The sequence below is a fragment of the Pundamilia nyererei genome, unplaced genomic scaffold (genome assembly GCF_000239375.1).
Source record: "Pundamilia nyererei isolate P.nyererei 1_Seehausen unplaced genomic scaffold, PunNye1.0 scaffold00010, whole genome shotgun sequence".
Classification (NCBI taxonomy): domain Eukaryota; kingdom Metazoa; phylum Chordata; class Actinopteri; order Cichliformes; family Cichlidae; genus Pundamilia; species Pundamilia nyererei.
In genome coordinates, this window is record NW_005187411.1 from 4,499,095 (window position 1) to 4,514,189 (window position 15,095).

The 15,095-nt window shown below is 41.9% G+C and overlaps 1 protein-coding gene across 1 annotated transcript; it reads left to right on the forward strand.

Moving 5' to 3' along the window:
• Window positions 1-5,027: 5,027 nt before the first annotated feature.
• Window positions 5,028-6,472, forward strand: sox11a (SRY-box transcription factor 11a). Its single transcript, XM_005723909.1, has one exon. The coding sequence runs from the start codon at window positions 5,167-5,169 to the stop codon at window positions 6,256-6,258; it is 1,092 nt and encodes a 363-aa protein (XP_005723966.1). The 5' UTR covers window positions 5,028-5,166; the 3' UTR covers window positions 6,259-6,472.
• The last annotated feature ends 8,623 nt before the right edge of the window (window positions 6,473-15,095 follow it).

Genomic DNA, 15,095 nt, shown 5'->3' on the forward strand with positions numbered 1-15,095 from the left:
TTGCAAGGGCGTTTTTTTGTGTAGTCTATAATAATTAATTTACCTTAACTATCGATAAAAAAGTAGATGTGAGAAATCTGTCAAAAGAAAAATAAAAGCAGAACCTGAATCCATTTTTTTCAGTTTTCTATCTAGTAATTAAAAAAACTCAACAGCCTAAGAAAATCCTGCCTAGGATCTGTCCACGGGGCAGGGATTCTCAATTTGTCATGCTACTTTGAACTGTCAGGATTCGACTGCTGGTGCAAAGATCATAAACCAGTAAAACTTCAGAGCACAGGATGTGAATGAGGGTGACTAAGCGCACTGGAGGCCCCACACTAGTCTCTACACACTAGCCTGTAGTCAACACTATCTTATCTCGTGAGAGGGCAAGTCTGGGCTGGCTAGTAGGGAAGCAGAGCCGCGTGGCTTCAGTGGGAAAAGTTCGCTAATTCTTAGAAAATGAACTTCTGAGTGAAACACGATCAACATATCTAGGTATCTTATCCTGATGTTTTGCTACTTGTTTAACTAGAGCAGCTGCATTTTATTGATGAATTCTTGTGACCACTCCAGACAGCTAGAAACTATAAACAATCTCTTTATTATTTCTGGTGACAACATGTAGTTTTTCAAAACTACACATTATCGCCATTTCTTCTCAAATGAATAAATGGAGAGAGCATGACCTCATGAAACGTTTCCTTGATTCTTTTATAAGCCTCCACCAATATGTAAGAGTGCAAGACCTGACCTGGAGCCATACAATCCATCAGTATTAGTCTTACACGGACTCTAGACTAAACACACTCTCATTACAGTTGCTGTGAGTGCCTGCAGGGCTCTTCCTCCACCCAAGTTTATTAACACAAGGCACAAGTACAATACAAAACTAGGTACCCGGGACTCTTACAGTAAACACTGCTTCGGTGCTGCTGGTACATAATTAAAGGATTTAAATAGACGAAGCTTATGGGGAATGGCATGGCAATATGATTACTGTAGAACGTACTGCACTGTGTAAGCCAGTGTTGCTCCAGGATGATGTAATCCCTTTCAGGTCATTTTGGGTTCCCTCTGCTTTGGGGATCAGATCTGCACTGTGAGCTGAGACAAGAGAGCTTTTATGCTTTTTTTTAAAAATTCTTTCACAGAATTCAAACAGTTGTCATCTCCATAGAGGCTGCGTATACGTAGCAAGCTAATAAAAGTCTAATTCAGATATCCCACATTCCTAAGTGAAAGAATTGCCTTAGTCACATAGTATTCAGTTACCATACTTGTGTTCTACACCCACACTGTTCCTCGTGTCTCTCTCTGGCTGCACTGAAAGATTATAGTCTCCCTGTGGAATTATTGCATGCTGGAGTGGTCGAGTATTTAAAGACGTGGTTGTTGAATTTGGTTATATCATCACTGATGAATGTAGCATGTGCATTTTTTATTTAAGGATAAGTGGCAATAACTACAAAGTCATTATACATCATAATTAAGTATGATTATAATTATTATTATTATTACAAATGTAAAATGCCATTTTGGCTGGTGTTTACCTTATGGTAATGTATATGACTCTGTAAAGTTACTCCTTAGGTAATATCCACCATACATCAAACATACACGTCAAATGCAATTTGGGGCTCTTTAATTCTCGTAAAACTCGTTTGTGCACAGGTTCTTGTGCAGGAATATAAATTTACTTAACAAGACGCACTGACATGCTTCCGTAACTTGGGAGCTGTTGCAAAATAACTGTACGAAGGGTACCTACAGCTTTGGCCTCTGACTGTATTTGTGTATCCTTGTGACAAACATTTCCAGCAGAGTGCTCAAACGTCAGCTGTTTACATTCACGGCATGATACTCAAGTTTCAAGTATCCGCCAAGTATCAGACCTTGAAAGACAGAGGCCACATCAAGGAGGTCAACAAAGAACCTGACACCCTGGAGATACATTTGCATTGAGTCGAGAATGTAAAGCAACAACAAGGCATAAAATGGCCTTGGAGGAACCAAACACTCCAGTGGTAAAACAACTACCCACAAACTGCTGTGAGATTACCCTCATTGTCAAAGCTTTTCTTATCTTGAGAGAGAAAGACAGCATGATCTTTAAGGAATGAGACCACAGCGACAGACAGCCAGTAAAATGCACACAGGCAGCTGATACAACTTGTTTTAGTATCATCTCACAAGTTAAGATAACAAACTGGGTTGCGGTAAGTGGTATAAACTTACAAACAATAAATCGTCAGACTCATAAGCTGGATAATGCATGGCTAGAGATGACTCTGTGTCTGTGGGTGAAGTATATTCACTTGCACACTGCTGGAACTTGTTACATTATTTCTATGCATAACATCAGAGCAACATTAAGTGACTCCGCTGCACGGGCCTGAAAATACCAATTTACTGCACACCAATAAGCATTATAACCTGAGTTTATAGGATATCCAAGAGTACATTTGTCAAGTGAACAGTTAATTTGCGTTTTCCGGTGCTATGAAAACAAGCCCAGCTGCCCCACCGCCCGCTTTCAGGCCCCCACCACTTCTTTACCCCATTGTGAAGCCATCAGATAGTGGCTTCCAGGACTCCACACCTGTCTCAGGGCTATGCAGAGGAGATGGATCCATGCATTTTGAGCATCAGATAGCCTCTAGCAAGGGTTAGTATTGATCTAACGCTTCACTGGCCCTTTGTGAGAGCAGCAGCTGCTTTGGGGGGCTTTTAGATAAGCAATGCAAAGGGAATTGTTTCTCCTGAAACCCTCTTTCAATGTTCATACATGAAAACCATCACTTAATTCAACACTCCATCGCTTTGGAATAAAATGTCCTCTCCCTTGACACGCACGCACAAAAATCAGCAAATAAGCATTAAAGCATTTGCCTTTGGGGTATTGGAAAGGGTATTAGAAAGCAAACATGATAATGCAGCTTTTACTGTTTAATTATATGTAATCTCTAGAGTGAAAATGAAAAAAAAAAAAAACACAGCAAATTTCAGTGTCCCACAACTCTCTTCATTCTGATGACAGTCCCAGTCACTGAATGAGGCAGCTGGAATGGGTTTGTGTGGGGGGGTAATACCACTGGTGCATCTGTGTGAGACAGGCATGGCGATGAGACCCTCCCTAAGATGACTCACAGGCGGTATGAGCTGACACCAGCACCTCATTCACAGCCAATAATGAGCCATGCTAATGAGCAGGACAGCCGCCCTGCACGCTCATCATTAAGCAGTCTTGTGATTCATGTCCAGCATGGAACCATCATATAAAGAGACAGGGCTGGATATATATATGTGTATATAGCTGTCTTCTACCTAAGTTACCTAAGTGGAATATTAAACGTTGACATATTGACTATATCGTCAATTTCATTCAAATATTTGCAGTAACTGGCACAAATAAATCACACCTACATTTGAGGCTATGCCATCGGTTAATTTGACATAACCTCCTTCACCACATGTGAACTAATCAGAAGATCAAATACTGCTCAAATTAATTCAACAGAAAAAAACAGACTGACAATAAAACATGCATGTGCGTGTGCCAACCCCACGAGACTCTGGCTCTGACACATATATCTGATAAGGCTTAATCAGCAAGGGGTGGTCATGATAAAGCATTTCAGTCCTATCTCTGTCTGGGTAGACAGACACAGGGTTTGCCTCAGTGTTCCAAGGATGGAAAGGCAAGATGCCCTCTATCTTAGCATTTCTCTTCTTAGCCTTGTCTCTTTTCCCCCTGTGTGCCTCTTTTTCCCTATTTCTCTCCCTCTCTCCACTACCTTCTGTCTGCCTTTCTAGCTCCCTTTCTCTGTATCAGGAGAGACACTTCTTAAACCCCAGCTGGGGAAAATACGGTGGCTGGGTGGGGGGAGGGTTTCAAAAGGGTAAGTGATTGCCCTCTAGGGGACGAAGCAGAGAGAGAGAGAAAAGCAGGACGCCTTATCGCCCCAGCCTCCAATAGCACTGCTGGCTAGCACCTAGCGCCAAGGGGGAGGAAGAGGGTGGAGGGTGTGCAGGAGACGCCAGCTAGATGCTACTCTGCTTCTTGACACAGCAAACTCAGCGGGGAGCCTTCCATCTATCCCTGGCTGCATGGGCTCGATATATATATATATATATATATATGGCATGCTTTTGTGTTTTACCGTCCAGATTACAGAAACACAGTTTTACATAGTGTCAGCACAATTACATTAATTACTATTTATACGCATGACGTGTTTTTCTCTTATAGCTGTATTTTTATCCGGTGGGGTCTATGTGATGCTGCAGGTGTTTAAAGCGCTCACACACTATAAACAGGATCTGTGAGGCAGAGTGTTCTACTGACCTATTTTCTTAATTCAAGCACAGACATGGAAACGCGCAGGAACGAGCCACGCCAAAACATGTGATAACACGTGGCCACTCAAAACACACACAAAAAAGTGTCAAACGTACAATGTTATACATAAAAAATAAATTTAAAAAACAAAACTACAAAAAAACAAAGTCTTCCTCAAAAGCCATTAACGGCTACTAAAATGCATCCTTTTACAACAGACAAGCAGACGTACCGACGCATCCAGGCGCCTGCAACTGTGTCCAAGCGCCACCTTCAGTACTCAACCTAAGGAAGAAGAAGGGGAAAAAAACAATCATACAGCCTACATTTTTTTTCCTCAAGATACATATGCAAAATTGTATTTGTTTTAAGAGCAACTTCTCACATTTTTTAAAGTTAAAGTAAGGAAACAGACATATATCTTATGTGCGCTTTGGCGCATGACGCTCATCTCAAGAGCGCATTTCGTTAACTGTGTGTTTAATATGCCTGTCTCGGCCGGCGTGTTGCCCCAGACGCTGTGTACCACAAATCCCCACCTCCACTCCAATGAGAGCTTCGGGAGGGAGGAATAGGGTTACGGGGAGTCTTGGATGGAGTCTGCTGGGCGGAGTGGAAGGGACGTGATTGGATGAGTGACTGTGACGCAGGGGACATGAAAAAGCTGATAACTAGTTAAGAAGGCAGTTTGTAACTCTGGAAAAAGAGTGCAGAGCTTGAGACACAATACGCAGAGGACGTGAACGAACCGGCGCAAAACACAGAGAGCTGAGCCGTCTTGGCAGTGTGGGGCCGTTAAGACACTGCAGCGTCCGGAAACAAAGTGACTTTGAAACAGGACAATGGTGCAGCACACGGACAACAGCGAGACGGATGGGAGCATGTCCAGGGAGGCTACCGATTCGGAGGAGAGTGAATTTATGGCATGCAGTCCGGTAGCGATAAACCCGGACTGGTGCAAAACAGCCACCGGTCACATCAAGAGACCCATGAATGCATTTATGGTGTGGTCCAAAATCGAGAGGAGAAAGATAATGGAGCAGTCACCGGACATGCACAACGCAGAGATTTCCAAGCGCCTGGGGAAGAGGTGGAAGATGCTCAAGGACAGCGAAAAGATCCCGTTTATCAGAGAAGCCGAGAGGCTGCGGCTAAAACACATGGCTGACTACCCCGACTACAAGTACAGACCGAAGAAAAAACCAAAGCTCGACAGTTCAAAATCATCAGCACCGTCTCCGGAGAAGTGCGGCAAGATTGCAAAGACTCCCAACAAGAAGAGTTCAAAGATAAAAACTAAGAGCGGCTCGAAATCCACGCACGGCTACGCGGAGGATTGCGTGTTTCCCAGCTTAAAAGTTGCAAAGACTGTAAAGAGTGAGCTCACCGATGAGGACGATGACGACGAGTACGAAGAGGACTACCGGATGGGGATTAAGCCGGGTGAGGAGGAGCGCCTGAGGCCGTACAATGTAGCCAAAGTTCCCGCTAGTCCAACTTTGAGCTCCTCGGCCGAGTCCGAGGGGACGAGTATGTACGAAGAGGTGCGGAACAACAACAGACTGTTTTACAGCATCAAAAACATTACCAAGCAAAGTACATTGCACGCTGCTTCCGTCTCACCAGCATCCTCCAGGTCGGTCTCCACATCCTCCTCCTCGTCCAGCATCAGCTCCTCTTCCGGCGACGACGCGGACGATTTGCTGTTTGACTTTAGTTTAAATTTCGCTCCCAGCGCCCCGGGCTCTGAGCTGGGCAACCCCAATTCAGGAAACCTCTCCCTGTCTCTTGTGGATAAGGACCTGGACTCGTTCAGTGAGGGCAGCCTGGGCTCTCACTTTGAATTCCCAGACTACTGCACGCCAGAACTCAGTGAGATGATTGCCGGGGACTGGCTGGAGGCGAACTTTTCCGATCTCGTCTTCACATACTGAAAAAAACAAAACCGAAAAAAACAGTTGAGCTAGTAATAACAGAGAAGGGAGATATGAAATTATATATGTCCTGGTCAAATTGTCCCCAGCCCTGCCTCCTGTGGGTTTTTTTCTTTTTTCTTAAGGGTCCTGGGGGGAGGTGGAGGACCAGGAGGCGAGGTGAGGTTTGAGGAATGAGATGCTTATGAAGCTGGTAGCAAAAAAAAAAAAAAAAGCAAAGTCTGCAGACTTTTTTATCTGGCAGCATGACAGGGTTTTATGGATTGTTTTCCCTCGTAGGTCTGCATTTACTGTTCAGCTTAAAACGGACCACAAAGGGAAAATACATGAACTTCTATGCATCTTTTCCTCTTAAAACAACAACGACAACAACAACAAAAACTGCAGGGAGCTGAACACGGACTGTGTGGACTGTCTCAAAGCAAATCTGTGAACTGACAAATTGTTCAGGATGTTACTTTACAACGGTTTATGTAATTTTTTCTTAATGCCGCAAATGTTTGTTTGTTTTGTAACTGATTCCGTTTTACCTCCTGGTTTGGAAAAATTAAGCAGCCTAAACCTCTGCAGAATACAAGTGTGGAGGAAACATTTTGATACATAACAGACCTCATCTTTTTAAAAGAAAAGTAAGATATTTTCAGGCATATTTTTGTACAGTTGCAAAGGGAATGTTCTTACTGTGCTTTCAGTGAGTTTCAGGCACTTCTTCCCTTTATCATTTGTTTTTAGCATGCAAGGGAGTCCTGGTTTTAAGGATTAAGTTAAATTAAAACTTGCATCAAAAATGCCTTGTGATTTTAAACTAGGTTTTGTACAGTTGTAGAGCAGATTTGTTGAGTATTTGTAGACGATACAATGGCATCATGGGGAACACATACCTCAGAGCTGGAACTAGTTTCAAGATTGTATATGTACTGTAATATAGTAAAGTTAGGAGTTTATGTATATCATACTCGTGATATGTGGATGGGTCCCAATCGCAGGTGTGAAACTGGATTTTGGTATTTTTTATGGCACATACTGTTTTTCCCCCTTCTCATTTTTTTGTGCAATATATACTCTTAAGATACAGACCATCAACAATTGTAGCAAGTGATGGAAAAACAGACTTGTGCACTGTCGACATCATTTCATGTTATGATGCTGAAGCCTGTCCAGGCAGGAAAATAAACAAATCAGCTGGAACTGATACAAAACAATTTAATATGGCCTCATGGTGTGATACATGCTATTGAAACACATTGATATCGCAATTTGAATGTTATTTGACGCATGATATCAGATAATGGGCATATCTGACACCAAACATCTTAAACCTGACTGCAAATTAGGGAAAAAAATCATACTAACTCCAAAAGGGCATAGTCTCATACAGTGGTGGTCTGGCATTTTTAACAAGCAAGCAAAAAAAGAACATTCCATAGTCCTGTTTCATGAAATGAAACTTTATTTTAAAACTGAAGACTGCCTTCTTTTTTTAAAACATTAACCACAAACCTGTATTTTTTATTTCTTGCACTTAAAAAAAGCAGATATTGTTTATTTTTATGTGGGTCTTACATATGAAGTTTGTTTGATAAAAAAAAAAAGGTTTTGGAATATGACCTAATTATATGCCAAGACATTTTGTTGGGAAGTTCTAGGCAGTAGTTACTTCACATTCCAAGTGTGAATCTGTCTCTGACTCATCTTTTAATAAATAAGTACCTACCACCATCGACTGTCCTTTCAGTTTGTGAATATATGTACACAGATGTGTTATTTGTTGCGTTTGAAAAGGATGTGATGACGGAATGATGCCTATTTTGTATTTAGGCGGATTCTTTAAATGGATGGGCTCAAACTACCATGTGAATTCACATTTAATAAAAAGAAAAAAGGAAAAACACTTTTAAACTGCAGCATTGAGGTGCTTTTCTATTCGTCTTCTTTTTCAAATGTGTTGTTTTTTGGATTTTGTTTGGCTGTACTTTCTTTCTCTACACCTCCCTGATAATGGACACTGCGGCTTTAAGAAATTGAATTGCCCGCGTGCTTGCGCCGAGCGATGTGATTGGTGGGCTTGGTGGTCCCCTTGGAAACTGAGCTGGAAACAGGAGCGGCTCCTCTCTGCATGTGGGAGCTCTCAGTCTGTCTGGCTTTCATTCAGAAAACTAGCATACTGCCCAGCAAAGAGCAGCATGAAAAGTGTATGAAAGGAAGGATCTGTGGCATATGCAGCTCAGGGATAAACAATGGCACTTGCACTTAGTGTTTAATCTTTGGAAAAAATCAGGAAGAATATAAATCTTATGTAAAAGAAAACTTTAAAGGACAACTAAGACCACAAATTCTTCATTTTGTCACTAGTTAAATGTGCATAAGGGGCACACAGTTAGCAGATCACTGTGAATAGTAAAGATGGTTAAAAAAATAATCCCAGTGGTTGTCAGTGGAGGGTTTTCTTTCTACCCACTTATTGTCTGATTTCCTGTTTGGACAGTAAATAAATAAAATTCATGGGACAAAAACAAAAAGGGGAAAAAATAGAATGAGATGATTTCTTTAAAATTGGCACAGATCTGTATGTAGCACACACTTATATCACTGATTTTAATTATTTAACTGTTTATCACCAGAGCAGATTAAATACAAAATCTTAGTCCTTGATTCTGCTGGATTTTCTTTTCTCTGAACAATAGATCTCAGCTATGTATGATGTAATATAAATGAAGCATTAGCCCTATAACAACAAATCTTTTAGAGTGATTGCATCGCTCCAGTGTTGTGCGAGGACAACAGATGCTGCCTTTTGTCTTGTCTGGGGCCAGATTAGAGCGACCAATCTTTCACGCATTATATATAAAGAACCAAAGGCCTTGGCCACTGAAAAATTTGTGTTTATTAAAGCAATAGCATCTCATGATGAATATTTGCCTTGCACTGCTGCCCAGGTACTAGCCTCCTCCATTAGGTCAGTTTGCAAATCTGCAATAAAACATTTATCTGGCTATTACTTTACCTGACCTATTGGTCAAAGTTGCTAATGGGTTTCAGAGCTATTCCCAATAGAATCTCCACATTGATTTTGTGTTCCTCTGAAATATCTGCTCAAGGCTAAAGCCACTGGTACACGTTGAAATGAAATTAGTGACCCGCGGAAATTTCCTTCTATTTCCTCCTTAAATAAATAAATGGAAATCGAAATTGTTTGGGAGACACTGAGTGAAATACTGTCTTCCAAGGAATTCAGCTCTACACTCCGCCCCAGATGGTCCTATTGTGGTGACGAAAAAGTAATTTCCAATCCCACGAGTGCTGAAATCATTCATATAACCTGCAATATCACAGACACACACAGTACGTGACACCTATATAAAGTCCCTGCTGCAGAGCTTGGGGAGGGGGCTGGAGGTAAAGCTCTTAGTTTGCGAATGATCATCTAATATATGTCTGCAATGTCACAGTGCTCAAGGATGAAACTCTGCTCTCTATTTCATCCTAATCATGTTAAATCCAGTAACAATAAGGCATGTTATGATTTCTTCACATCTTTTTTCCCCCTTTCTCTCTCTCTCTCTCTCTTCCTCTCGCCAGTGAGCTCAGAGGCATTACATCACTGCTTAGTCTGCGCCGCCGCTCAGTAAGATTCCATGTTGTGTCATCGTTGATCCACATGTGCTCCTCTTGCCCCAGCGGGAGGCTAGCTGATATTGCTGTGGGAATACTGATATATGCTCTCCTAGCTGGAGGTTTCATCACAACAATAACATTTCAGCTCGCCCAAATTTAAACCAGTTTACTGATTGTTGATTGTTAAGTTGGCAGGATTTATTCTATCAGCTGAAGATCTCCTGTTTTGTGATGAAGATTGTGTTGACACCAGTTTTGGCCAAGTAAGGCCCCCACCCCCCCTCCCACCTCCCCCTGCTATGTTATACAAGCATGTCATGCTGTTTCACACTGCCAGTGCTTTACAGGTCCTGCGAGGTGTGTGACAGAGCACTGAAATGACACACCAGCAGTCGGTCTCTTGTGTAACAGCAATATAACCCAAAATGGGGGAAAAAAAATAACAAAATAAAGCTATTTGAACCATAAATAGCATTAATTATCTTGTGAATATATATGAGAAAACAAGATGTTTATTACTCAGATGTCTATATACCATGAAATCTTAGACGCAATGATCTTATGAGTACTTATTCCTAATGTTGTGTGGTTCCCTTGCTGATAGTCAGGGAAAATGTGTCTGTAAAATTGCCTGCCTGAGCAACAGTGTAGTCCCTGTGTCCTCTGCTCCAGTCTTGGCCTGGGGCGACTCCTGCTGCTGTTGATGGCTATCCATTTGCTCTGCCCTCTCTAAGGATGGGAGGGAGGCAGAGAGGGAGCATCGGCCCCATCTGCCGCGCTGATATTTACTATCCCCTCACATTTGTGAGAAGTGGGGGTGGCAAAGGCCCAATTCCCTCATGGTGTTTTAGCACTCTGGCAGATACACACATGTGCATACAGGAAGAGAGAGATCAGAGGCAAATGGAAAGTTTAAAAAAAAGAAGTGCTGTTCATATAAAACAGAGTTAAATTCTGATTTAACCTGATGTGGCTTGGATGCAAAAAAGACGACATAATGGATGAGTGTAAACAGAAACAAGAAACCTGCTCGGCATTCCATTCACAGCATCATTGCATGCAGTTTTTCACGATTTAGCAAGAGGCGAAGAGACACTGAAAAGAAGTTTGAGGGAGGCGCTGCACTGAAAGCAGACACAGCAGGTTGCCATGAGCAGTTTAAGCTGGCAGCACTATTGTCCCGGCGCTACAAAAAAACAAACAGTTCAATCACTCCTCCCAGAATCTGCTCTGACACCTGGTAAGATCTCATCGCGAGAAGGTCGCATGTTTTGTGTGGAGCTGCTGGAGGTCACACATCACTCACTTGAATTATCTGGTGAGAGGGCAGGAACTCAGCCGCACACCTGCTTCTTCTTCTTTCTTTTTTTTTTTAAACCCAAAGCCCGTGAGTATTGCTCTAAATGAATGGACTTTTCTGGATGTGCGCTTTGCAGATTTAGATGGCGGGCAAACATTCTGTTTGCATCACTCAGCGTGTGAGGGAAAATAAATGGAGCCGTTTTTCATTTAAAAAAGAAAAAAGAAAAAGGAAAAAAAAATGCCACAATAATGGGCCCGGTGTAATTACAGTCAACTCGTAATGACATCTAGCTCTGTTTAGAGTGCAATCACACAAGTCTGTTGGCCTGATTGTGGTCAGTTCAGGATTTACATAATCTTGTTTGGAATTAATTGTGACTCCACGCTAGATATTTATCTTACGGCTTTACGGCAGCTGCAGGAGCCCCTTGCACTTCCATTAAGAAAAAGGTCATAAACCCCCTACAGTCTAAAGGACTCATAATATATGCAGAATTTTTAAATTGAAATCATACTTTAATCGAGATTGGGTTGTATTGGTGTGTTTTTTATTAAGCACATACATTTGGTGTAGTCTTTATTGCTTTGGATAATTCAGTAGTCCATACATGTTTGCTGTAAAAGTTGCCGTCAAGCCGCTGGTGCTGTTGCTAATCAGATGAACTGAATCTTGTATTATTAAAGCTCAGCGCTCCTCTATTACATGTGTGTGCCTGAAGAGGAAAGTCCACATGGGCTTTCTGCCCAAATGCCTGGACTAAGACTGCAGTATTGCCTCTTTCATTGTTTTTGGTGTTGGTGATTGCTTTTAAGCGTGAGCATTTGGCTGTAAGTGATCTTGCAATGCATTATTTTTTTCCTTGTTTTTTTTTTTTTGGATTAGCAATAAAGATAAAACTTGAAATGCAATTACCGGTGAGCACAATGAGGAAGATTTTATTTATGGCACTTGGTTCTCTGGCTGTAATAAAACTGAGTTTAAGAAAGGTATGCTCTCCTGGAACTCTTCATTTTAATGATACCAACAACAGACATTCATGACCGCCTACCTTCCCACCACAGGATTAAGTCAGGCAGTCATCTAGATTCTAAACTGCAGCCCAAGGTTAGCCCATGCAATTTCCCCCTAAAGCTAGAGCACAGCCAGCAGTTGGTCATTCATATGCATCTGAAATCTAATACCCTGCTGCTGTGCCCCACAGCGGCCCCACCTTTCCTGACTCACCAGTGAACCTCGACTCCTCCAGCGCACTCTGACCATTATACACCCTCCCTGTTTTTCGTTCTTGCCCTCCCCCTGTCTGAGTCTATTTGCATGTTGCCCAGGTTACACTGTCAGGGTACACCCCCACCCCCACCCAACCCCACCCGTGCACCCCCACCCCAATAGTTAGACTCAACACAGGGTTTCATTTGATAGTCTTTGCTGCTTCAGTAAATAATTAGCCACTGAATCCTCTGGGGGCCCTACACAGGAAGCATGGCTTGCTTAACAGGGGGGCTACGGTTCTAATGACTGCTTTCCTACAAGGTTTCTGATAGCAAGCATCATGCTGCTGTGTGGACAACAAGAAACAGAATATACCCACCAAATACTAATTCTAAATGTGAATCTGAATGAAGGCTATACGATTATTTTAAATCTTTTGCCTATATTGGGAAATACTCTGCTTACCTTTTTAGGTTTGCTTAAGCAGAAGAATTTTCTTGAAAAAAAATGTTTTTGGGAAGTTTGCGGAATTAAATGTCATTATGTTAACAAATCAGCCAAATTAATATGCTGATGTACACGTCACTTCACTGAGATGGTGGAAACAACACCACCGTGCTGCGAAGTTCAACATAAACTTTCGTTCCAAATGACAGCAGCCACTTGAGCTCTATTACTTTCAATAATCTCATCATTGTGGTAAAGCAAAGCATATTTTACCAAACTAGAAATATCAAACAATTGCTAGATGGATGCTTAACCTCAATGATTTGCAGAGCAGATACTCACGCAAAGTAATTCCCCATCAGGATTGCCTCTATTTAAAAAAATGACAACTCCTGCCAAAAAATCCATTAACCGCATATAGATTTTAATGGTTCTGTCCAACTATAGATGCAGCGACAACTTTAGATGTTATTTCAAGAGATCAGTGTGCCCATACCTGAGTGGGACTTGAAAACTTTCCTCCCTCCATGTCCTCCTGTGCATGTTGAACCCCAGAAAGGGCAAAACCAATCATGTTGCTGAATAATTAATACATATGTGTATGAACAATTCATATGCATCAAGCTGAATGTACAGTAGTCTATATCCATTATGGAGAAATGGCTGCGTTCATAAAAAATACAGCACACCATAAGCTACCTCTCGAAGACTGTCGGGGAACGAGCTAATAAATCTAGTTCCCTGAGATTTACTTCTGTGAATTAAGCACAAATTTGGCAGCTCCCACCTCTTGTAACAGGATTTGTAGTTTGATTTTGTTGGCTCTGCGACGCTCCCATCACAACGCAGACTTTGAGGCTTAGAAGCATGCGGTCTCCTCAAGATGACAAGCGAGACCGTGTAGAAATGCACTGTTTGGGCTAATGGCACAATCGCAGTGCACACAACCTCTGTGGGAGGTTATGCGTGGCCGTAGATTGTTGTTGTAGCCAGTGGGGAGTGGAGAAGTAGTGTCTGAAGAGATGTGACAAGTAACCCCGCCAGTGATACGCACAAATACACTCACACACACATGTATACACACACACACACCTTCTTTCTGTGGTCAGAGTTATTCATTTTGTTGAGCACCTCAGCCGCCAGCGGAGAAACGCTGTCACTAGGTTATTACAAATACCCACAAGCAGTTGCGAATGTCCTCACAGATACAGGACAGAGAGAGAGACGTGGGCCTGCATACCACTGCCTGACTGCTGCTGTTTGCTGGTGTTCTGAATGACCTAGTTCCCCCTTTCGGATAATTCATACCTCACAAAACCATGACACCACAGAATACTTATTTTGTGTCATATATCAAAAGACTGAAAATGACAAACATACTGTACCATCACTAGTTCTATTTAACACACTAAAATCACCCACAATTACATGCTTATGTTCCTTTTTCATGCATGCAACTGACTCGTCCATATATACCTTATGTATGCAACACTGAATACTTCACTGAGTATACATATTTATTCATACATTCAAGACTGCTAGTAAATAAACGGAGTTTTGCTGTTCGGACATGACTCACGCACTGAATCTCGGCTTCTTTACATGTAAGGTCTCTATGTTACTCACCTCTGTGGCGGGACTGTCATTTGCCATTTTTACAGAGTGGTATGATTAGGGACACCGCTGTGATCAAAAGAGGGCTACCGGCTGATTTTCAAAACCACACGTTATAGTGCAAATATATATCAAAGGGAACAGGCTGCATGGGTCTGTGTGATATGTCCAAAATGATTTAAACATGCTATGACCATGTTTAAGCCTCAAGCGAACATATTTTAACAGAATAACAAGGTGTTGCTGCCTCTGTGTCTTCATATAGAAGTCTGGGAGAGTTAAAAAGACATGAAAAAAATAAAGAGAAAATCAAAATTGGTATGGAGGGGGAAAGAGAGAGTAACCAAAATAAATAAATAAATCTGAGGCTGCTATCCAATGAATTATTAAACTCCCTGTTACAGATTTCCCAATTAGAAGGGGTAATCCAGTAATTAACCCAAGGACCAGCCGGCTGGTACAGTATATCACTGAAACGTACTGTCTAATCCCTCTACCAGTATTACTGTGAGCTGCAAATTTCCCTTGCAGCTCACAATAAGAAAAAAAAACCCCCCACCTCACTAATAATCCCATTAGGCTTCGTTATAGAAATACTCTACTCATCTTTTAACTGCCAGCCTCAACTATGTAATGGCTGTGTTTTTAA

What these genes read in the sequence shown, in the direction of transcription:
- sox11a (XM_005723909.1), top strand. Translation starts at nt 5,167, where the DNA reads ATGGTGCAGCACACGGACAACAGCGAGACGGATGGGAGCATGTCCAGG.